The following is a 25,029-nucleotide window of genomic DNA, read 5'->3' as shown; positions in this document are numbered from 1 at the left end:
TTCTGTACATGTATAGTCAAGCTTGTACACTCACCTCAGATGGGGTTTATTTGTCTTAGCAGCAACCATTAAAATTTTGGCTTTAATTTTTGTTTTTAATAAAAAGCATGTGAATAACCTTTCGTCGAATCAATTTGGATTGGATTGGATGTATTGCGTCTTCCAGAGATTTATCCTTTAAGGTTGGGAAAAATGTGAAAGTTTGGTGTTTTTCTTCTGAGAAAATTCCATGAAAATTGCAGAAAGTTTGGGCCAGAAAGTTAAAAGGCAGCCACAATATCCAAATTGGCCATTATACCAGACGTGGGTAATTATTATACATCTAAACATGTAGAGGACTAAAAGCTACGGGGCAGTAAGCCCTTTCTTACCTCCAGTAAGGACTCTGCATCACATTGCAGCTCATGTCGGGCAGAGGAATAGCTGAATGAGAGATTCTCAAACAGGGGCAGTAATTTGCAGAGTGTGTTTCTAAGTTATTCCAGCTCCCCGCAGCTCAGCAGTGGCTGACCCCTCTCCCCGTCTGTCTGCTAAGAGGCCTACAGGGAGGAATCAGCCCAAATTACCTTTATTGATCCAGAGAGACAGGTGAATACCAAGCAGGTCGCTCTTCACTCCCTTCACTCTTCTTATCCCTCATCTTTTCATCACTCCATCCCCCTCCCTGCCTGCGAGCAAAGGAAACAGGGAGCTCTTATGTGTGTATGTGGCACCATTTTAACCACCACCACACGTTACTGTATCAGCCATAGCCGTGATTTACTGTTCGCATTCAGGTTGCTGTGATTAAACCAGCCTTCTCGTTGCTCATCTTTCACCAGCGACTGAGCGAAAACACGAATGGCGAGCGGCTGTTTTTCTGCCTTCAATCCACCGTTGTCCTTTCGCCCCGGCATACAAATCACTGTGGCGGTGGAAAAGATACTCCATTAGGTCCAACTCTGAGTTAAATCAATGCGTGACTTATCAAATGAAATAGGGGATTATGAGGTAATCACCTGGCAAACGTTGCTGAAATTGTAATTATCTCCACTGCACACATCTCAGAGAGAGGAGACCAAACTAACTATTTAAGTGGAGGGTGAGATAACAAGGTGGAGAAAAGCACAACAGCTATATCTCTTCGACAGCCGCGTGAGCCAGAATGCTTATGTGCTGAGAGGAATCACAGCAGCTCTGTGGTTTCTCCCGCTCAACAGAGGCACACACATGAAGGCGTTCACTGCAGTGACAGATTTATGCTTCTTGTCCATCATCTCATTACCGCAAGACTGCTACTCAGTCTTGTTGCTGCGTAATCGCTTAATGTTTTTGTGCATTATATTCTCAGGGTGGATGGATGACAGGTGCTGCGTTATGTACGGTGCTGTGAAGGAGCTGTAAGCATCACATTTACATGACACAATTAATAAGATACAGTATAAATAATAGATATAGAAAAAGGAAAACCTAAAATATCTAAATAACAAACGATGAGGTGATAGAATAATTACCTAAAAAGTAAATATGTTAGGTTTATAGCTTTTAAGTTTGAAAATCAAATTATTCCATAGTAAGCTTCTTCTTCTGCTTCTTCTTTCTTTCTTTCTTGCTTTTTTTTACTTTTGACTTAATTGTATTCTGTTTAATACATTTTGGATCCTGAGGCAACCCAAAATTTTAATTTTTAATTAAGTCCATTTTTTGTTGGAATCTGTTTTCAGCATTCACAGTCACAATTAAGGTCATTTTAAAAGGTTGTAGCTCTGACCACATTTCCGATCTAACACTGTGTATTAATAGAGTATATCCCACTTACATCTAAACACAATTTTTTTAAAGCTTAATTTCTATGAATACATCTTGACTGCATTTCCAGTGCACTGCAGTGAAATGGAAAATACTGTAACCCATTTAATTGCAGAAGAATTTGCCCATAAATAAATGTAAATGCATTATGAAACATAACATAACTACATTTATTAAATCTAATATTTAATATTCTGCAATCTGTATTTATTTCGCCTTAAAAAGTGACATTTCAAACCGTCCACAGTCCTCAGATCTTTTTGTAAATGTGATATACATCCTGCCACTGAGACACTGGATACTGTACAGGCTCAACACAGCCCCCTGGTGGATGTACTCAAAAGCTACATCACGAGAACCAAAGCCAGTTTAAAATCTCATTTTTAGCAATCTTGCCCCATCTGTTGGTCAAATGGTCATTGTGCTGCACTTTAAACACCAGATCACCACTCAACAGTTTGTTAATGTGAAGAAGAAGAAGAAGAGAAAGATTTAATTTGTGTCAACTGGATCTTACACAGTGACAGCTGAATGTGGATTACACTATATGTCACTTTTACTCTGACAAGCTTTCTTTTAAGTTAAACATAGAAAAAATCTGTACTAACTCTTCCATCATTATCCATCAGTGTCTCAGAAATCACTTATATACTTATTATATTCTTAAATATATCATATATTAAACACCTATATTTTCTCTATTTTTCATCATTCAGTGTACAATAACCAGCACCAGTAAATAAACACACCAGCATAACAATACACTAAATATTCATATATTCACCATCCCTTCACTCTAGCCCCATACACCTAAATAAACAACACAAGAAGAAAACAAATGCATGCAGACAAACAATAGTGAAAAACAAAACAAAATAACTGCAACAGTGTTGTAAGTAGCAATAATGACGTGAGTCCATAATTTATGATTTACCTGTCCATAAATTATTGATCACCTCTGGGAAAAATTTTCCAAATAAGAAAATAATGAGAACCAAATGTCGTGAAAAATGTTTGTTTTTCTAGAGTTTATTATTGTAATGGTTAAAATTCTGCTATTTGGTCCAGGAACAGCTTCAGAGTTGGAGGAGATTCATTGTTTTAAAAATAGAAGAATACAATTGTCAGCAAATTATATTATAGTGATTAATACTCTATCAAATATATAATATATCATGTAGTTTGATAATTATAAACAAGAGTTTAAATCTAATTATTTCCAAAACTGATTTAGTGAAGGAATCAATCGTGTTCCAAAAACTTTTCATCAATCATGTGTTGGTTCCTTCTTTAATTTAACATCTGGGACAGTTCGGTAACTTTTTGGTAACTGATTCAAACACTTTATCTGTATACATGAATAAAATAAACTTGTATGTAGGCAACAGCAAACATTCTCAACATACCTCCCACAAGCACTTCCTCAACAGGAACCTGTACATAAGCACACTGCCCCCCTTTGGCTTACAGCTGAACTACCATTGAAAACAATACTGTGATGTGATGTGTCAGCAGCCATAAATAAACTACTACTACTGCATGTAAACCATTATAACTCGGTGCCGCTCTGACAGCAAGCACTCCGTTCCCAGTGACAAACAGAGGTGTGACTGTGAGAAGCCGGCGCACTCGGTTCAGCCTCAGCTCGGCTGAGTCACACTTCGTCACCTCTTCTGGTGTCTGTGATCACACCACCAGCTCAGTCAAAGTTCACAGGGGCATGCCAGCAGTCACACTCTCCAAATTAACTTCATTAACAAAATTAAATGATTAGTTGATATTGAGTCTTGAGTTATTTTTATCAGTTTGCTGAGAAAAAAATAATTTTAAAAGGATGAAACATCTGCGAAGGTAGTTCATACACAGACTGGACCAGAGGACATTTTATAATCGTCTCTTCCATTTTATAAAACTGGATTTAACTTGTATTCAAGGCTCGTGTCAGACTATAGGAGGGGGCAAAAAGAGAACGCATGCCACTTGTGAGCGCAGAGGTCAAACATGGGCCTGAACAGTTTTGAGGTGTGTAGTCCTCACACCCAAATTCACACCAGCTCCTGGGAAAAGGCAGCATGTGTCTGAGAAGCTGAAACTGTGCAGAGTTCACCAAAGTTTACAAAGTGATGTTGGGATAGGACAGCATGTAGACACCGAATTATGTACTAATTAAATATCTACACTTTAAAGGCACACTGTTTTTAACTGTGTACATATCATCCGTCATTGTCGATGTAAATCTAAGCATGCTGTATGTACTGTACTGTATATAGACATGCATACACTGGATATAACCTACACCTCATGTATACTGATTTAGTGTTCACTGTATCATTTTGCTATATTTGTATTGTTTTAAACTTACAGAAGCACTTGACTGGTACATAGTCATTGTATGTTGTTTATTGTTGATGGACCCTCACCAGTACTCTGATCCACAGAGGATGCCATATCCACTGCCCTCCACTCAGTCTTCACACAGCTGGAGAATAAGAATACCATTGAATAAAAAATGACAAAATACATAAATAAAATCTCATCCGGTGTAATCCAAGTCTTCGGAAGCCAACCCAAGCTCCAAAATTGATTTGAAAAGACGTTATTTACACCCTTGACACATGGTTGAACTCGTACGCCCACTTTCTATCTTAGCCTCGCAGCTACACTGAAGATTTTGGCTTTGTAGGGGTTTGGATAATATATTTCCAAATCAATTTGAGATCTCAGAGCTTCTGCAGAGTTGGATTCAACAGATAAGCTTTATAGAGCCATTTTATGTTTGTTTGTTTGTTTGTTTGTTTTGTTTTATTTTTTGTTTTGTTTTGGGGAATGCTGCAAAGCTATTTTGCTGTGAAGCTCCAAACATGTTTTGTGGACAACAAACCCAACTTACCATTTGCATGAGGCTGAGTAGATGGTGACAGAAAAACTAAAAACACTCAAATTCCTTTAATGTGTACACATACTGGTCCAATCAAGCTGATTCTGACGGGTCAAAACATTTTATATACAAATGTTAATATATCACATATAACGTGTGTATTTCATTGTCAACACTTTTTTTAACACTCACACATTATGTGCCTTAAACAGCCTGGTACAGCCAGCCTTCTGACTCTATGAAAACACAAGGTAATTACTGCATATAAAAACTATCTGCTTCAGTTGACATTAAGTGTGCACAGTAAAGGTTGTAAGTTCACCAGAGAGGGCATCAGTCCTTGGTTTTATATTTAACTCTGGAGGTGAGCAAATTTCACACCCAAGTAAGTGACACTCTCTGGTCTGACACCCAACCCTGGGAAAGTCTGGTCCTGGCCAGAGTTGAAGAGGTTATCAGCGCTTCATCACATCACTATGTCTCCTAATATCAGGCCCTGCATATCATTATTAAACAACATTGAACTTTCAGCTCAGCCTTTTCAGTTGCTTCACACCTCTACAGTCTTGATAACGACTAAATGGATTAGCGCTACCTTATTAAATCTTTGTAGCAATGTGGGTGTGAAAATTAAAAGGTGACTGGAAAGTCAGCTTTGTTTTAATTTATCATCAAAAGTCTGTCTTGTAATTAGAATACAGTGTGTTGAGCGGAGGTCACGTGTCCAGTGGCAGCAGTGCGCTCAAGAGGCCACCATGTCTCACATTAAAGAGGCGTGCAAACTTTGCACCCTGCGAAACACCTAAAGATGATCCCACGGGTTCCCACGGAAAGGCTTGAAAGGTTGGTGCCGGGTTAAGTTGAAGAGTTCAAGTCGTCAGGTCAGACATGCAAAATGTGTTAAAACAATTATTTGCAAGAATCAGAAGCCTGGAGCGATAGGATATTTTTACTGAGCACAGCCTGAATAGTAGCACTTAACTATAAAATCATATTCAAACGATGTGCATCTCATGCAGTTAACAGAAACTTTGGAATAAGGGCATCATGCTTTTCTGTAAACAATAAACTTCTTCACTTCTGTGTGCCAATAACTTTATATACACACAAACTCCATTCACACTAGAGCATTGCATTAAAGTATAATTCTTACAGCATTACTAACCAGGCAGGCTCCTTCACCAGACAACTGCCCCGAGGGTCCCAGACACTCAGGGGCCCTGACACACGTTGTCTGTGTTTATTTGTTATTTAATTAACTGCAAATGTGCGCTCCTTTTTGTTTTTATATATACGACATCATTGAACTATCAATTAAAATACTCTTCCTGAGGCTGCGTCTCACAGGCAGACTTTAAATCAGACGTTATTTACATTTGTTTTGTTATAAAGCATTAGTGAGCACCCCGAGAGAAGCGGGTGCACAGGGGTGCATGTAAATAACGTGTTTTCAAATCAATTTAGGATCTTGGTGCTTCCTGAGACTTTGATTATGTCAGACGAGCTGTATGGAGCCATTTAATGTTTTTTTCCTGTTTTTTTTTCTGTTTTAAAACAAGTTCACATCTATTTCAGTTTTTTAGTTGAATGCCACAACGCTGTTTTGCTGTGAAGCTCCAGAAATGTTTTGTGGACTACAAAACTACCCCTGACTTTCTATCAACACGGGGGAGAGGAGATAATGGCTGAATTTTCATTTTTGAGTGAACTTAAAGCTGCTCTGAGGAACTTTCATTTTTGTTGATACTGGTGGCCCATGTGGACATAAGCAGTATGAGCACCACCGCCTACTTTCATAAACATCTTGACCTGGCTAGTGCATGCATTTGTTTTGGAAGTGAGTGAAAGAAAGACGCGTTGAACTCTTAATACTTTTCTTTTTTCTTTTTCTCTATCTCTCTTTTATTCCACGCAGTACATTACCCATAGGAAAGAACATAGGCATCAAAAAAGCTTCACCTTGATCTTAATTTTTCCTTCTTTAAATCCAAATACTTGAACTCATCTTAGAGCAAATTCATGAAATATACATGTGCAGTACTGGGTTGTCTTGCTGCGAAACGGAAATGCTTCTCTTTTTTTAAACACAGCTGTGTGCAGGGTGCATAGGGATGAGGTAATCTATCTATTTTTTGGATATGTAAGAATAAAAACTGCAATATGATGGAACGAGGTAAACTTTGTTTTAGTGCCGTACAGCCAGACTACAGAGCAGCTTCTTTCCTCAGGCTGTGAGACCCCTCAGTCCATCCTCAGCACTCTAATAGTTTATAATAGTTCATAGTCTGAACCGGACCCGGTGACGGATATTAAGAATTATTATAGAGACGACATAGAAATAGCCAATCATCTTATTGATGGATTAGTTTGCTTATGTAGGTCATCAGTGTTAAACTGAGATTGTTTTACAGCAGGTCAAAAGTTCCTTGTTGTCTTTGTAACAATTTGTAGCAATGTACATGTATTAATCATCTGTTTTACTGACCATATGTAACTGTGAAAAATTTAAGTATCTTTAGGATGATTTTTGTCCTTACGTGGTGCATTTTCAAATGAAATTGTTTTTTATCTTAATTAATTAGCCTATTGTGGACACACAGGTCATGCTGGTGGGTGATTTTAACTCGAGATGACAGAGGTAGTGAGATCATATCATGTACGAGGAACAAGGGTCAGTACAGGCCCAACATGTTATATTTCCTGCAGGGCTATAATGTGTTAATGTAGCTCTGATTGGTACTGTCTTGTTTTGTCTGATGCTACTTTTTGTTGTTTGTGGTTTATTTAGATTTGCGACCGTTGGAAAAATCAATTCATCCAACTATTCGCTCATGCCCTATTTTGTGAGTGGATGGAAAAAAACACTTTTACAGCATGGCATAAATGTTCTGGTGGCAAAAACACTAGAGAGTAATGTCTTCATGTATGAAGGTTATCTGGATTTTACCTGGTTCACTGACGGTCTACAAACATTTTCCCTCTGACTATCTCAGTGCAGATCTTTATGCTCTGACACAGCTGACACCTTCCACGTGTCACACAGTTTCCACACTTCAGGCAGCAGGAAGTGGTGCGTTCACCACCGTGACACTTCGTCCATGGGAAAGGAGCAGTTCAGCCAGGAGCAGGCGGATGTGTCAAACAAACTGACTGCATAGTTATAGACAAAAAAACTTAACACCCTGCAACTTCTGATATCCAGCAGCTACATTCTGTCTGTTAGCTCCATGAAATAAGAGAAACAATTTATTATATTTAAGAGATGTTTAAGTGAAAAAGCAGAGTGAAAATCACTCTGTTCACAGACTTTTAAAAACTCTTCTGTAAGTTCATTTCAAGTCGGTCACTAACTAACCCAAAAACTTTTTAAATCAATAAATCAAGCACCAAACAACGACATTCATTTTAAGTATTTTATTGCAATTTGCAGCAAATTACAAGAGGTAGAAAAGTTAAAGGAATAACTTAAACATTTACATTCGTGTTCAGTGTAGAAGTAAAAAAAAAAAAAAAAAGTTTATGTACACATATTTACAGTCAATAAGTTAAGAGGAATATATTATCACATTATGCTACAAGGCAATGTCTTTAGTTCAGATCCTTCTCCATCTCCTCTTCTTCATCATCGCTGTCTTCATCACTGCTGCTGGAGTCCGTGTACACGCAGATGGTCGCTTGGACCGGATAGTTGCGCAGGAGCAGTTCTGCGTCCTGGTACAGGTGATCGAAACATTTGGATTTCGGCCACATCAACCTTTAGATAGAGGAGAGCAGGAATGAATAAGACAGTTCCACAAAGAAACGACCTGCATGAGAATTAAAGAGTTTAATTAACTTTACTTACTTCACTGGATGAACGAACTGAGGAGTCTTGGAGTGTTTTGCAGCAGAAAGGTCTCCATGAAAAGACTGAGCCTGAAATTTAAAAGAGAGCGATCTTGTTAAGTTTTCTATCCACCAAACACACGTTTGAATCTAAAAACGTTCAAGCCTTCAAGTCGTCTGAACTCACCGTGTGCGCGGCTGTTATTCCAGTCCACGGTCTCCAAAAACGGCCAGACTGCTGGGTAACATTTCCTCCAGTAGGCAGAGAAGGTAATCCATTGTTAGTAGCGACAGTCTCCATGGTTGCTTGTAGGATAGTGGTCAGTCCTGCGTAAAGTCCTAAGACGTTGTGTGGCTGAGCGCAGGAGCCTCCTATTTATCAGGGGCCCTCGCAGCCGGAGCCAAATTGCGCTTTCACGCGTCCCCAAGTGTCTCCATGCGCCACGGTGGTGAGGTGCGAAGTCACACTTTAGCAAACTCCAACCATATGGCCACTTTCTTTCGTAATTCTTGAATTTAGAATTAAACCCATTTCTCGTGACGTTTGAAACGTGTATCCAAGATCAACTTTACGCTTTTTGATCAGTTTTAAAACGTTTTTTCTTTGGGCATACTTGCTCTCAACTGCAGCCCATGCTACAGGGTTTCAGCTTAATTTAGAAGTATGATTTTAGTCTATATTCTCTTTGGTAATGTGATGTGTTTAACCCTTTGATGCACAAGCTATGCAAACTCCTTCTGATGCACAACGGGGGCGCAATATGAAACGATGCGCTCTCAGTGTTATTTCATGTTCTGTGATGTTTTCCTCGCTATATTTGTATTTGATCATTTAAAAATGGGCTCTGTGAAACTTCTGCGTTGTGCTGGATGTTAGCAGACTCCATTTCTAAACTAAGGTGAGCTGCTGTTGCTCTCTGCACTGGACAACGTGCATAAAGTCACATCCTTTGGACTCCAGCAGCATTAAAAAAAAACTTCAATAAATCATCTGTAGGGAACCAATGGAGTCCAGGAAGTTCTCATTTTCCATGTCATTGCTCCAAATTGTTCCTTAGAGCTCCTTTAATATTTCAAGTATTGATTTAATATCTGTTTTTTGTTCGTCACAAGTCACTATTTACATTCCTCTTTTTTTTCTCCTCGACAAACAAAAACAGTTTTTTGTATTACTGCATTGAGTTGATGTGGCCAAGATAAAAGCAGAGAAGCACTCAGCCATGCATGAAATAACACAGGGGGATTGTGTTGGGCTTTAGAAGGGCAGTGATGCAAAAATGATTTAGATTTTTTAGTAAGTAAGAAAAGAAAAATGAAAACAAGCTTTTGTGACGATGAAAAACGAGTTAATTGAGGAAAACCTGCAATACTCACTCACTGCAAATACAAACCGGGGTCACAGAAGAGTGATGGCTCAGTTCAACCCTTGCTGATGAACTCTTCAACCCCCTCCACCTCTCCTATCTCCGTCTGCTTAGCCATTTGCGCGTGAGGTGTGAAGAAACACGTGCCCTACTGTCACAGCCCGCTGAGCTGAGATGATGGAGGGAGGCTCGTGCTCAGCGTGGAGGAGTCGACACGCGCCAGCCTTTTGTGTGCACAGCATCAGGAGTTTGGGCGCTAATGGCTTCTTGTCAGCAGATGCAGAGCTTGAATGCGTCACACTCAAAGCAACTTCTATACGAGATGCACGTGTAATCCATTAATTTAATTAGTCTCACTCTTCGGATAAGTGAAGTGTTTCCTCCCCAGTGCACCAGTAGGGGGCAGTGTGGGGTTGGGATGAAATGCTAATGAGATCAGTGTCACATGTGACACATTTGTTTGAGAAATCACTGGCAACAAAACAAGCAGCTGACAACTCAGAGGACTCCAAGTGTGTGTTTTCATCTGAGTCCATTCAGGGCTAATGGGTGCTGCATTTGCAAGCATCACTTGTAATCACGGCCTGCGGTGAGGGGGGGTCTGTTTTAACCGTGCATGACCAGCATTAAATTCCTTTGACCAGCTGCTCCATCCACATCACAACACTGCTCTCTGGAGAACAGCAGTCAGAGCTCGACACTAATAAGGTCCACACCAGATCTCTGCCTCAGTCTCCTTTTCCGCTCTGGAGCTAATTGGGCGCTCGGTGCTCTGCTGCTGCCTTCTTTTGTGTTTCTTGCGCCTTTCACTCTTTTGCTATACTGGGTTCTATAATGGCAAAAATACATGGAGGCATCACAGGCTCGAGATGTGCACACAGATGACCTGTGCCGTCACAAAAAGGCCTAATTAATGCACCGTTATAAAGAGATTTTTGGTTGTACAACTAGGTCAGCGTATGAAGAGGGTTTTATGATTTCAGGCTTTTTTTCTTCATCAGAAAGATGCACATTGTATGTTTTGAGTATTTTACACAGTGTGTGTTTTGACACATTTTGAAATGTGTCAAAAGAGAAATACGAAAGAAGCAGGAACAGTTACTCTGTCTGCTCTGAATGAAGCAAAATTGAAATTTCCTGCCAAGGCCTCCCAGAAAACAGCGCCCACTAACTCACACTCGTGCAAGAATGGAACAAAATATTCAGGACACAATTCATGGAGAGCCAAAAAAGCTATTATCCCTTATTGGCTTGATCCATTAAATTCAAATTAATCACAAAGGATGAGGTGGAAATTAACAGAACCTGCTGACAGGTTTGTAAAGATTTGGATGGCACAAAAAAAGATGTAATATTTCAGACATCCAGTGTTTTATTTCTGCTGGAGGGATTGAATTAGCCTGACTGAAAAGTTCAGCACAATGATCCTCTTTTTATATTTTTTTCTTATATCACCTCAATCGCTCTTTTTCTGTCTCTGGCTTATTATTCATAGGTCATGTTCCCTCTTTTCTGCCCGATTCATTTACACTTCCCTCCTTCAAAGACTCTTGACACTCAAAAAAAGTCCCTCTCCATGGTAACAGTCAACCACAAAAACATAATTTTCTTGTGGTCCACTCTGTAACCCTCATCTTTTTATATTTTCTTTGAACGCCATCACTTTTTAATTGCAGATTTAAATGTGCTCCCAAAATTTGTATGAGTTCATTATCAAGCGATCACTTCAAAATCAAGCTGGATATAAGACATGTAATACTGACATCCTCATGCTCCTCGTGGTACATTGTCTCAGCTATTATTTTTGTGCCGGGCTCCTGTTTTGAATCAAATTTTGGTCGAGGAGCCCTCTTATTAGTCTTGCACTCTGTGACACAATGGAAAACATGTTCCTACGTCAGGCACTGGTGGCAGCTGTAGTTTTACTGTCTGCTTATCTTAATATTTTCCTCAGACTCAGTGTGCAGGTGGTTGATCCATGCTGGGCTACTTATAAAAACACAGTGTTCCTAATGAGGTGAATGCTGTTTTCCTGGAAGAGAGAAGGTGTCCGTCTACGAGATGAATCTCAAAGGAAACCCTCCTTTAATCAATCCATAATGTAATGACACACATGTTGAATGTGAAACATCCTCTCAGTCTGAGGGAAAATGTTACACATACGGTATGGAATGCGCGCCATTAATGAGAGTGTTCAGGGACTAAGAGGATCTTCTGATGTGATGTATACATACATCCTGAGTCACCACATCACAAGTGGACCGCATTTGAAATCCGATCGCTCAGACCACATTAGGAGGTGGTCTCAGCTGCATGTATCACATTTTTTTAGCAGTGTTTACACACACTTCTGTTTCAGCCGGTATAATGATTGAACTGGTTACCACAATATCCCCAGACTTTTCCCCAGAGAAACATCATAAATGCTGTGAAATGCTATTTATGATGAATTCGAAATCATTCTTGCCTTGTTGACTGAAACCAGCGTCAGCGCCTGAAGCGTGTCTTCTAGCAACATTTAGCAGCTGTCTGAACACCCTGTTTCAGCCGATCTCATCATTTACATTACATTTATGAAAGAAGACAACATTTTATTGATGGTAAGTGTGTCAGTTTTGACCAGTACAGGCAACTTCTTTGACGCCCGTGGAGAAAGTCCCCAAACTCCCTTAAAAAAAACGCTCAATTTTGCACGTTGTTGAGTCAGAAGAAACATTATGAATGTTGTGAAACGCTATCTATGACAAATTCTAAATTATTGGTGCCGTCTTGTTAATTTGGCATTAAATGAAATACATAAAGTTGTTTCTTTCCTTGTTAAAAGTGTCAATTTATTGATTACAGCCTGTCTGCTTCTGAGTCTAAAGTGCAGCATACCTGCCGACATTTAGCAGCTAGTTGAACACACAGTTTCAACTGATTTATGAGAGAAGACAACATTTTATCAATGGTTAACATGTCAAGTCTTACAAATACAGTTAACAGTATACACTGATGTAGTCTTTGTTGCCGTGGAGGAAGCCCCCAGACTCCTTTAATAATACACTCAATTCTGTAAGTTGTTGTGTAATGAAACACTTTTAAAACGTTGTGTAACCCTGTGTATGACAAATGATTGATTAGTTAAGCCTCCTCCTAAATTCAGCATACTGTATGTTATACATTAAGCTGCGTGCAAAAACATTGTGTCTGTTTGTCCCAGTGAGACATGATCACAAGAGGTCATTCAAGTGACCCTGGTGACGCATGTTATTGCCAGGTGTGAAGGGACGGACTTAGTGCCCGCTGTTTGTGATCGAATTACTCAGCGCTCATGTTGATACCAGGTCTGATGAGAGGTTGAGAGGTTTTTTTATATCCTCCTCTCTGCATTCACACTCACAATTTCCTCCGAACATGCAGCAGCTGGAGGAGTCACGTAGTTTTCAAGCTCACAGTTGCAAATGAAGACCTGTTTAATTCTCATTTAACAAAGGTTGGAGGATTTACTAAAAGGATGGAGAAGTGGTTTCAACGGTCATACAAATCTGAAACAAGGAACAATGTTTCAATCTACGGAAGCAGAGCAGCTCATCTCCAAACTAATTTCTGTTGGGATTTTGCAGGGTCAATGCTGCTTTTGCTTTTTTTGTTGTTGTTGTTGTTGATTTTATTGACTTTGTTTGAAGATTATTTTTTCATTACATTTCAATCTATGAAGAATACAAATTTGATGAGTCAGAATAGCTTTTCAGAAACTTTGTCATGCTCTGTCGTTCCTCAAAAGGTAAAAATAACTTTGAAGGAACTTTAGACTGTGAAATACTGTGTAGGTTTCTGCCTTCTTGCTACGGCCCTGATATATTTTCTAACATGTTTTGTGTGTGGTTGTTTGTGTTTGTGAGAGACAAAGCACCCCTTCTGCATTTGCTTTGTGTGTTGGATCAGTTATTGTTCGCACTGTTTTCTCCCAGGGTGCCAGGTTTGGGTCCTTTTGTTTGTTTCAATGGCTTACTAAACACGTTTTGAGAACATAGATTCTTTTGTTTGTTGTTTTGGTCTTGATTATGTTGCTTCAGTTTATTGTAACAATTTAACTTTTTGTTGTAATAAATTATTTCACTTTAATTGCGATTCAGGAACGACCTTTTGTATGAATGATCAATGATCACCAAGTCACTTAATAAGAACCGAGCTGGAGAGAAACTAGCGCAACGCTCATCCATCAAGGTTCCAGTGGCAGTTTAATCAAACCTGATTGATATTCATATCCTCCACCTTGAGGAGCTGCAGCTCAATAATCATATGGTATATCCTCTTTTATGACTCTTTTTAAAGTTTTGTCGTTGATGAAATGTGAGGGTCATGGCGGACTCTGTGTTTGTTTACGTGGGTTTCCATGAGCTTGGAATTATGTTCTGAGAATGGCTATGTCTGCAGAAGGTCAGTATGATCCAGATCCCAGTTTAATTGAAGTCCCGAGTGTTACCTTGGAAACCAGCTGGCATGGTTAAAAAAAAACACAATAAGTAGAAGCAAACAGAGTTCAGAGAAAGAAAGAATAACAGCTGTAAATTCAATTTCGAACAATGAATCTGTAATTGTGAGAATCACAGGATATGCCACGAAAACAGAGTCAGAGGGACTATATTATAGCCAGATAACTATGCTTATGTAGGTTGTAGTGACAGAAAGACAGATACAGATTTCCCGACTTCTTGTCAAAAATATCAGATTTACACAGCTCAAAAATATTCAGTTCTTTCACACTTACAAATGTTGAAGCACAGTCTCTAACAGTCGTCATTGGCTTGGCAGCCTTCTCGTCTGTAACTCCATCCACCTCCTGATATGAAAGTCAGAACATAAACATATAACATGAATGTGATGTGAAAAGTTTTGTAAAATTGTCGATATGATACGTAACATGATCGCAAGAAGTACTGTAGGAGTGCTGAAGGGGCTGCAGCACCCCCTAAAAGAAGGCATTATACAAACAGTCAGTAGGTTGTCCACATGATTTAAAAAGACTGTAACGACGTGTATATATACACTGACCTCTCAGCGCCAACTGTGACTGTCTTCCAGTGTCCCAGGTACGTACCCTATGAAACACACAACTGTGAACATATCAGTGGTTTGCAGGAACCATAACTGCCAACATTTTATCCTGGAGACTGGAATGTCATAATTCACTTGCTCACACTGTTTGTTTTACTCTTTCTCCTCTGTTTTCTTCCTACTCTGTCATCTCAATTTCAGTCGCTGACCCTCTGCCACACAGAGCAAAGTCCTAAATCCCTTAACAAGGGTCAAGATGACAGCGCCCTGTCGTTGCCTTCCGTATTCACTCCTGTTACTGCTCATATTGAATTAAAGCCTGTGAAGACTGAAGAAGTTCTTGAAACTATGACACATAAGGGAACCAGCAGGAGGTAATTGAGTGAGTGGATTATTTTTTTCTCTATGAATTACAGAAAGAGTTTTTGGGAGAAAGTAAAAGACAGGATGGGACAAGAGACAGTAAAGAGAGATCAACCGCTGAGGTATTTCTGAATTTATCTGAGCCATATCAGAATCATTCATTGCACGTAGCAACAATGCTGATGCAAGAACCATGAATATTTCATACGATCCATTTGAAGTCTTGAATGCTCCCATCCCCAATTCATAAATAGACACATTCAAAGCAGGTGTGTACTTGTACCTTCAGAGCTTTAGAGGGGATTTGTGACCAGCATGTTATTGGGCAAATAAAGTAAGTGAAAGTAAACAAGAAGCAACATTGGAAAAAATTGACCCACAGCAGCACTGGACACACACAGTGTATTGATGAATGGGTGTGATGCAGAGGGCTGATAAAGTGTAAAGTTGAAAAATGCAGCCTTCACTCGCTCTGTTTCTCACATCTGTCTTTATTTGGGATTTTCTGCCTTTAACCAGTGAATGTGAGGGTTGATAGAGCTGAATCTCAATCAAAACATGCCTCCCATACAGAACCTGCAGTGGTGAGTCAGAGAGTGCAGCATCCACTGGTCAGGGTCATTTACATGCATCAGAGGTCTGCAGGCTTTTTCAGAGGTGGGTTGAGACTAACCTTGCATCTGGTTGGACTCAGTAAAGGTCAGTGATATGCTGAACATCATACATGAAAGAGGATGATCATTACAATGGGTTTTAACTCAGATGTCGTTTGCTAAAAGCACTGTGTCAGAAACCTACACAGAGCTGACATTGAGAATACAATTCTAATTATCTCCTCAGTCTATTGCGAAGTTAAATTTGAACAATTACAAGTGTATGTAGTGTTTTTATGATGTAATCTAGCTCAAGGCCATCACCATGCATAACACAAGCAATAAAGCAACAAAACAAAGATATCATTTTTAACATAACATTTTTCTACAATGACTACTTTTAGTTTAATTTTGCTGATCATGATTGAGCTGTCAATCATAATTTCAGTTCTTATACACTACACAGTTACAACACACAGACGGCCGGGTGCAGCATAATTGCTTCAGCACATATAAGTTGTGTTGGCGGTGCAAAGAGTTTTCACTCCCTCCTGACAAGTACTTTGACCATTTAGCTGCCAGCTACCATTGGACACATTTCTTTAGATCAAAGCCTCTGCAACATTCACCGTGCAAACAGCACAGCACAGCATCACCCCGTGACCACTACAGAACAAAGCAACAGCCACAAGAATAAAGCAAAAATAATAAATAGATAAATCAAATGAAATAAATAAAGCAGACCCAGTGGGACAGCTTTGAGAAACTGGTTGCTTTCATTGAAATATGCATTATTGAGCTGCAGGTGAAAATGAGACATAATTCTGTAAACAGCCAGCTTTAATGTAGCCTTTTCAAACCCCTAGCAGCTTTTAATAAAATGCATGCAGACTAACTAAATGACCTGAATAAATGCATGTTATGTAGCTATAATAGCCTATTTATTTTACCTTTAAACAACTACTCTGCCCCATTTGTGAGTCATCTTATATCATGGATTTTCTCTTCTTTTGTAAAAGTCTCTGCCTCGAGAATATTTCTGCCTGAAATATCCGCTGTGGAAAACAAATTCACCGCCAAAGCATATGTAACCTCTATAGTATTGTTATATTATTATTATATAAAATCTCTCCTTGGACTGAGCAGCAGAGCGACTAGAAAGACATGATGATGTCACCTGGAGACAAAGAGCACAACTGTATGAAAACACTCAAGGCGATTTTATTGAGGAATGGGCACACTGTCTGATTCATAGCTGTGAGTAATTCATTCAAGACTAATCATTCAAATGCAATGACTCAACAAACACTGTCCTGCCTCAGAGTAGCCTCTTTTATACATGATAAGCATCTTTCAAATTCAAAATTCTGAATATTTTTACTTACAAAAACAATCCCAGTTAAAATCTGTGCAGACTACAGTTCAGTCCATTTATTCTAATTCTAACAATTCAACATGATTTATATCCAGCGCCAAAGTTCAGTGGCCATGCTGTGCCATTTATGTAGCAAACCAGCATATATGAGTTTAAGGGCCCAGACCCACCAAACTGGCATCATCGTCTGTGTTTCAGCCAAAAAGCAGCACTCGAACACACCAGAAAGCCACCAGCTGACAGCCAACTAGCTCATACATTCTGCACCTGTATTAGAGGACATAAATTTCCATACCATGAGAAAAGTCGATGACAAGCGCTGACCAGTGCAGGATGGTGTAGGACACACTGCAAAAACTAGAGCCATGGATGTTTACTGAAGGCCCTGACATTGGCAAATGGCCGACCATCACCCTGGTGTGTGAGGGCCCCAAAGATTTAGGTGTAGAACAGGTATGTCAGTAATAAACAGTCCTGCGGGAAAGCAACCCAATCACAAGTATAACTGTTGGAAGTGTACAATTCTGCAAAACAAGGTTGCAGAAACTTTCTTTATGCTCCAACTTTACATTTTCTTTGCTCTTGTTAGGTTCAGGCACAAAAAACACTTGGTTAGGATTAGGAAAAGATCATGTTTTGGCTTAAAATACCCAGTTTGGTCCCCATGTCTCATTGAAAGTATGCAGTGGTTGCACATTTAAAAATATACAGGTTTTGTGACTTGAGTTTTTGCTCTATCACAATCACAACCGTTTATGTTTGCTTTTTTAGCGTAACCACAATCTTTCCCTAATCTTGACCAAGTATTAGAGGACAAAGCTTCACCATGTTTTAACAGCAGGTTATTTGCCATAGCAATCTTTCCCCATCCTTTACTATTCTCCAGCTATCATGTGCAGATATTTCAGAATATTCTGATGGCACCAAAATTGCTAATTTTTTAAAATCCCACACAAAGTGGCTTTAATCTAAAGGATCTGGAACAGGACTGTGTTATCAACCAAAAATGATGCCAGCTCTGCAAGAAGCCTTACAGCTGAAGTGTCCAGACATTTTTGGCGAGAGTAAATGTAATTAAGAAAAAAGACATTATTCACACTGCAGGTCTACACTGAGATCAATCCAATGCAGAAAAGTATATAGAGTCCCACATTCATGTTGGTTTCTTGACTTGTGTTTTTAAGCTTCTGTGAGCTGAACCTTAACCTGGACCTGTACCTGCCTGCTTTCCTGCACATGCCTGTAAGCCTGTAAGATGATTGAAATCATCCAGTCGAGGCCGACATGTTGCCACACTCCGGCATCACAGTGACAATTTCTCCAAACCAAGAATTGAATGCATTTTATGCATTTGTGTTCCTTCTGGTGAATATAATTTTTATGATGTGGGAAATTCATCATGGGGCATCAGTGAATGAATGGAGGCCGTAAGTGGCTCCGCTTGAGAGGTACTTCAGAAATTAAAGTAATGCAGGACTAATGAAGCCTGTTGCTTGAATGATGATTTATCAAAGCATAAAAAGAGGGCATTTTCTGATGTGGTGTTTTAGAGTTTTAATAAACATTTCCAGCCTCAAGCAGGCACAGCCCAACACTTACACAATTCTCCTTAGTGGTAATTTTAAAGTCATTAGTCCTGGTTACTTTGTTTGCACTAGTTCAACAACCCCTCGCTCCACTAGAACAGCAAATGGTCAGGCCATTTAGATATGCGCTTCTTCAGGAGACCTGGTGGGTGGCCCATTACAGAGCTGTATTTGGGGGTTTTACCAAACTCATTAGTAAACCCAACGGCCTTTCTGAGATGTTGTTATCTGTTGCTTAAAAAAGATTTGGGTTGTGCCTACAGCAGTTTAATAACTTGTTATTTGAACATTTTATGAAAGATTTGAGGTTGGTCTTCTTACAGCTGACTCACTGTGATGAAATTCTACTGAGCCGGGATAACTCTTCAATAAAAACGGTTTTATTCTTAAGTCTGGTGTTTGTGGAGATTGCCATTTGTGTGAAATCAATGGCATATTTTGGGAAAGAGGCACAATTTAATGTTTTTATTATCCATTCACGTATTTCACTGTCTTGATATTGACAATTTTGCATTCAGTTTCATTTATGTCCACTGGCGTAGATATGTATTATTTCCTGTATATTTCCCATTTACCCCCTTTATATCCTTAAAGCCGGACAGTGCACAGAGTTCTTGTGTGATAACATTTCAAATAGTACAGTCGATATGGTTGCACAGTGTACAAAGTAACCTCCCAATTATAAACTCTGGGGTGACCAAGAAACGAGGATGGAAAAAATCCAGGACACTGACAGAATAAATAGGCTGTTCTCTAATAACTCTGAGCCAAGGTTTATATGAGATCACATCTTTTCTGCTTGATATAATCTGATGTAGTAGCTGTGTCTAAGTTGCTCCTGTGAGTCTGCACACTGACAATAATGATGAATCATTCTAGATGGACTGTAAAATGAAAGTAATCCAACGCAGTTTGAGTCTGGAGGTAAAAACAGGAGGGCTGACAAAACAGCAGTCGTCTCACGTTGGCTGGGATTAGCAGGGTGGGTTTAGGCAAAGCTTTGTAGTTTTCACTTTCTATCTCATTCCCTACATTTCTTTTTTTAATGAAAAAGTAATGATGATATTTAAAGGTACAATATGTAACTTCTGCCACAAGGGGGAGGAGAGTGTGTGCTGCAGAGCCAGACCCTCTGGTGGAATAAACACCCAGAGTCACGTCGGATTCTGGAGTAGTTTACTGACAGAAAGAGACCTCAGAGATTACCTTTTTAACTTCTGGGATTAAAAAGTGGATTCATCTTCACCCCTGTTTATCAACCTGACTGCAGCAGTGATCCACGGAGGTGGCCTGCAGACCGACTGGAGCTGGAGGGGAAATGTACTTTACTTCATGACCTTACTGTTACAGAGAGGAGAGTCTCGGGTAAGTGCTGAATTGCTGTGTGCCGCTACTTGCTAACGTTCGTTTAAAGTTTATGGACAATAATCAGGCTGTTGGGGGTAGGTATACCTGAATAAACACAAATTTTGGCTACACTTGTGGTGAATACACCATTAAACAACCACCACTGCTGAAGAAAATCTATCTGACATGACTCAGGCACAAATGTTCACAGATGAGGTAATGTTTTGAAGATTTATTCATGTTAAAGATATGATATGTAGGAATTCTGCATTAAAATGTATATAATCAACTAGACCTTTGTTATATATTTTGTTGACACATGTACTTACATTATCCCAAATGTTTCCAACAATAGCCACAAGTTTACTCATGGTAACGGTGTGTTTCATTTGGTCGTCCATCGCTACTTAATCGGGAAACAAAACTAAACTTACCATGGATGAAACTTTAAAACTGACCTTGTCTGTGAACATTTGTGCCCGACTCGCATCAAATAGATTTTCATCAGCAATGATGCAAGCAGGGGGATCATTTGTGTTTATTCAGGTTACTCACGCAGTGTTTAGTCACCCCAAACACTCAGACTACTCTACTTCATTCGGCCTAAACTAACGTTAGCGAGCAACGGCGCACACACCAGAGACTCCGGTTCTCTCTCTTCTTTTCCCCTCTCCTCTCTGTAACGAGACGTTCGTAAAGTAAAATACATTTCCCCTCCAACTTCAGTCGGCAGTCAACATTACAGTGGATTGCTGCTGCAGTCAGGTTGAGGATAAATCTACTTTTTAATCCCCAAAGTTAAAAATGAATCTCTGTGCTCTCCTCCCGCCAGGATTAGCGCAGTATCTGATGTGACTCTAGGATCTTTATCCTCCAGAGAGTCAGGCTCTGCACCCCACTCTCAAGAAGCTTCAACATGACACTCAGCAAACTCAGAGCCTCCTAGCGGCAGAAGTTACATATTGTGCATTTAAGTTTAGTTTCCTTTCCCGATTTTCCCGTCAAGGAAGTACCGACAGGCGACCACATGACGAACACTGTTACCTTGAGTAAACTTGTGGTTTTCTCTGGGTTTCAACGTGGAAACAGTTGGGATAATGTAAGTACACAATGCAACAAAATATATAACAAAGGTCTTGTTGATTTCTGACATTCTGATGCAGAATTCCTACATATTATATCTTTAAATAAATCCCATTGCCTGTTATGTTACCAGATGTTGAGCAAAAGTTGGCTGAAAACTCTTGATGGTGTGATTATATCCACCTTATGAGTCCAGTCATCCTTTTCAAGATGTTCATTTTTCTGACATCTTTCAGACTTTTCTGTGTAATATGCAAAATATTTACAAAACTAAACTAATATGTAAATCTCACATATCAAAGCCCACCCTGCTCTTTACATGGGCTCCGTCATAGACCCTCTCCAAGAACAACCAGCCTCGTCACGTCTTCGAGGAAAGCAGCATCACTGGCTGGTTAACAGAAGCCTTGTTTTGCGGTGTGATCTCACGAGTGAGTGAGTGAGTGAGTGAGTGAGCCAACAGTGTGGACCAGAGGATGTTGGCTGACGGTGCTGCGCACTGAGCAGCTCGCCAAAACGCTGCTGCTTCTCTTGCAGGGGACTCACATTTGGATAAATGGATGGAGTTTACGCGTAACGCTGAAGACGATGGCTCACCCTGCTCTTCACCACCTTTCTGGCGCGTTGTTACATTCCTGAAGACGGACATAACATCTGAGGAGGAGTTGTTCGCTGGTTTCCAAAATTCCCAGGCTGTGGATTTGTTTTCAGCACCACGGGGGAGGTTTCACTGGATCACTGGAGGTTGTGGTTTGTAAACTTTGTGGATACAGTAACGTTATGCACGTCGTTGTCGGATTGATTTCATGTGTTTTTCTGTTCTCAAGGTGTCCAAAATCGGCTTGAAAAATGTCCGACTTCCACAACCGGAGCCAAACCAGCGCACGTCGCAGTGACTACGTGTGGCAGTATGAGTATTACGACGACGAGGAGCCCGTGTCTTTCGAGGGACTCAAGGCGCACAGATGTAAGATGAATCCAGCCTTTCCCTTGGTTTTACTGCCTCTCACTTTGTGCAGTGTCTGTGTGTCTGCAAACAAGGTGAACCACCTCCATGACTGTTAATTAATAATGGTTTATTAACCCCAGCACGTTTTACTACTCACATTATCTCTTCAGCTTCACAGTGACACCAATAAATGAACTGGCAACTATCCTCCATGCAGCACCTGCTGGACTGGCCTTTTATACTCCAACAGTAATCAACAAGACTAATTATGAGGCAAAATATCAAACAAACAGGCCCTCAAATGTTAGAAATACTGAATGCTCAGTAATTGGGGGAGAGGCCCCCTGAGAGGAATTAAAATCACCAGCACAGAGGGAGAGGCAGAGATGGGTTAAACCATTAAAACAATGCACTCTAACGAGATCTCCTCTGACATTTCAGACTCCATCGTCATCGGCTTCTGGGTCGGACTTGCCGTCTTTGTCATCTTCATGTTCTTTGTTCTTACACTGCTCACAAAGACCGGAGCACCACATCAGGAGTGAGTATAATTGCAGGCTACAGATTCCTCTCACTTCCACATTTTGCCCCTGTGGGGACTCTTTCAGCATCAAGGAGAGCTCAAGCAATTCAGCTCCTGCACGACTCATCAGAGCTGGGGCAGATTTCCTGTCTGCGGGTGAGCTCATAATGTGGGCAAAGGCACAGAGAGACAGGAAGGTGATTAGTTTGTCTGATGCTTTTTCTACGTAAGAGACAATGTAGGTGTGAGGCTTTTAATTATAGTGGTTGTTCTCATGGTGATGTTCTTCTGTGAACAGCAGAGTTTGACTTGGAGGTGAGCTTCATATGGCCAAAGGGACATTGCCATTTCAAGTGAGGATCAAGAGTGGGAACTGGAGAGATCACTTATATTTAAGGTCAGACTGAGGTTATGACGAGATGAAATGGGAAACCTATTGGCTGGAAAGAGTGCTGGGGGGATTCTTGAAATCAGACACGAATTGTAGTAAGAAATCTTCAGTCATTTTTAGTGTTCAGCTGCAGGTTAATCGAGGACAGAAATGACAATAAAGGCCCCTGATAATTTCCTTTTCCTGCTGCAATCTCCCTGTGGATCTATTTTTTCTTTCTTCACAGAAACCCAGACTCTGCTGAGAAGCGCCATCGACCAGGGAGCTGTCTGGTAGACGTCGATGGTCCCCAGGACGAAAATGACAAAGCCTTCTCCCGCCCGTTACTCGCCGAGTCCCGCTCTTATTTCCACTTCTACATCAACGAGGAGGATCAGGGGAAACAGAAACCTGATGACAAAAATGGAAAGGACGCAGGGACTTCAGCGCAGCAGGGGACCTGCAACAGGCCCAGAGGTATCAGCTCCTCAGGGATGGATGAGATGGAGGAGGATATTGAGGAAGCTGCAGGACGCCAGCCTCTCAGTGGACTAATAGAGGAGTGTCAGACGGACAAAGAGTGTGCCTTCTTTTCCGAATTCAACATCCCTAACTTTGTGAACTTGGAGCAGAGTTCAACACTGGGAGAGGATGATCTGCTGTATGAGGCGTCCAACATACTGGAGCGCCAGGCTCACTCTCAGGATGCTCACTGTGACATCCACTAAGGCTGTTTCTGCATTGTCATGTTATTTGCTTTCCTCTCACCACGAGGAGGCAGGGAGACACATACTCTCCTGTTGCACACTTCCCCGGAGTTTCTTTCAGCCTCTTTAACAAGCGTTCACTCAGATAAAAGGGCAAGAAAGCACAAAAGACAGCCCGCAGTCCATATGAAGTGACATTTCTTCCTGAAGATAAAAATTGGCTCAAAAATGGCACCTTTTACTTTGAGCTCTAAGCACCAGAGAATGAGAGGGGAGTCACCAGGGAAAGATGCTTTGTACAATTCAATCTGCTATTATTGCTGTCCTGTTATCTAGCTCAACTCTGGACAATGGACATTATCTCTCTAACAGGACACAAATGCCAGTTGGTCTCCCAACAAGATTAAAAGCATGAAATTCAATTATTTTGTTCTGAAATGACGTGCCCTCTATTAGAAAAGGTAAAGTGGACTTGAACCGTGTAATAAATTGCACAAAATGAAATCTGTTGTTCTTTTACAGGGTTGGTAACATGAGACCTTGGATGACAGTGTGATATATTAATTTTGTAGTACTCATAGGTTAAAACATTTTGATCATCTAAATAAAGCCTGAACGGTTTTGAGACTCAACTAAACATCGTTGTGGTGTAACGTTTCTTAAAGCAGCTGTGGATACATTTTTGTAAGCGTCACAACCCACGTGAAATGACTCGTTTGACTATCATAATTGGAGCCATTCGGTCTAATAAAATTTGGAAGTCTAGAAGATTCCCAGAGCAACTCCCAGGGCTCCGGCATCGTGCATGCTCGCTCACTGACATGCCACTGTTACCATTATTTGTCATGCCTGTGCTTTCAGCTTCTCTTCGTTCCTCGTTGTTTTAGACTAGTTTGTCTCACCCTCGCTGCTCTAATCAACACCACTTCCAACTGCTTTCAGTTTCCAGCCAGACAAACTCCCTGAACTCTACCTGCCCAGCACCAAAAGCCACAGAGATGAAAAGGCAACTAGAAAGCCTGATATTTCCCTCAGGAGTTGGTGGAGCTGAAAATGAGAGTGAACGTTGGGCTTTGATTTGCCAGGTGGCTCGAAACGCAACTCCGAATAAATACCGCTCTATGTTTGCTGGATGCATAATTAAACAACTGTTTGCTAACACGTCCGCCGTATCAACTCCGAGGTGACAATATGACAGCGTTGTGTGTTGCGCTGCCCTCAAGTGGCCAAAAAAAATC

General features: G+C 40.4%; 2 protein-coding genes across 2 annotated transcripts; one reads left to right on the top strand and one right to left on the bottom strand.

Moving 5' to 3' along the window:
• Positions 1–8,136: 8,136 nt before the first annotated feature.
• On the bottom strand, positions 8,137–10,068 carry ripply2 (ripply transcriptional repressor 2). Its single transcript, XM_073493344.1, has 3 exons — positions 8,679–10,068; positions 8,511–8,581; positions 8,137–8,420 (listed from the first exon to the last, which is right to left on the bottom strand). The coding sequence occupies exons 1-3, from the start codon at positions 8,790–8,792 to the stop codon at positions 8,255–8,257; spliced, it is 351 nt and encodes a 116-aa protein (XP_073349445.1). The 5' UTR covers positions 8,793–10,068; the 3' UTR covers positions 8,137–8,254.
• Positions 10,069–21,759: 11,691 nt separating this feature from the next.
• On the top strand, positions 21,760–24,340 carry LOC141018265 (melanocortin-2 receptor accessory protein 2A-like). The gene is made up of 4 exons (XM_073493192.1): positions 21,760–21,986; positions 22,070–22,209; positions 22,633–22,732; positions 23,332–24,340. The coding sequence occupies exons 2-4, from the start codon at positions 22,092–22,094 to the stop codon at positions 23,810–23,812; spliced, it is 699 nt and encodes a 232-aa protein (XP_073349293.1). The 5' UTR covers positions 21,760–21,986; positions 22,070–22,091; the 3' UTR covers positions 23,813–24,340.
• The last annotated feature ends 689 nt before the right edge of the window (positions 24,341–25,029 follow it).

This window comes from Pagrus major, chromosome 22, assembly GCF_040436345.1.
Source record: "Pagrus major chromosome 22, Pma_NU_1.0".
Classification (NCBI taxonomy): domain Eukaryota; kingdom Metazoa; phylum Chordata; class Actinopteri; order Spariformes; family Sparidae; genus Pagrus; species Pagrus major.
The sequence above is the reverse complement of the archived record's forward strand: the minus strand, read 5'-3'. Positions and strand labels throughout refer to the sequence as shown.

Coding starts and splice junctions, on each gene's coding strand:
- ripply2 (XM_073493344.1), bottom strand. CDS start 8,792: ATGGAGACTGTCGCTACTAACAATGGATTACCTTCTCTGCCTACTGGA. Junction 8,582..8,678: donor GAATAACAGCCGCGCACACG/GTGAGTTCAGAC, acceptor TTTAAATTTCAG/GCTCAGTCTTTTCATGGAGA. Junction 8,421..8,510: donor CAGTTCGTTCATCCAGTGAA/GTAAGTAAAGTT, acceptor CTCTATCTAAAG/GTTGATGTGGCCGAAATCCA.
- LOC141018265 (XM_073493192.1), top strand. CDS start 22,092: ATGTCCGACTTCCACAACCGGAGCCAAACCAGCGCACGTCGCAGTGAC. Junction 22,210..22,632: donor GGGACTCAAGGCGCACAGAT/GTAAGATGAATC, acceptor CTGACATTTCAG/ACTCCATCGTCATCGGCTTC. Junction 22,733..23,331: donor ACCGGAGCACCACATCAGGA/GTGAGTATAATT, acceptor CTTTCTTCACAG/AAACCCAGACTCTGCTGAGA.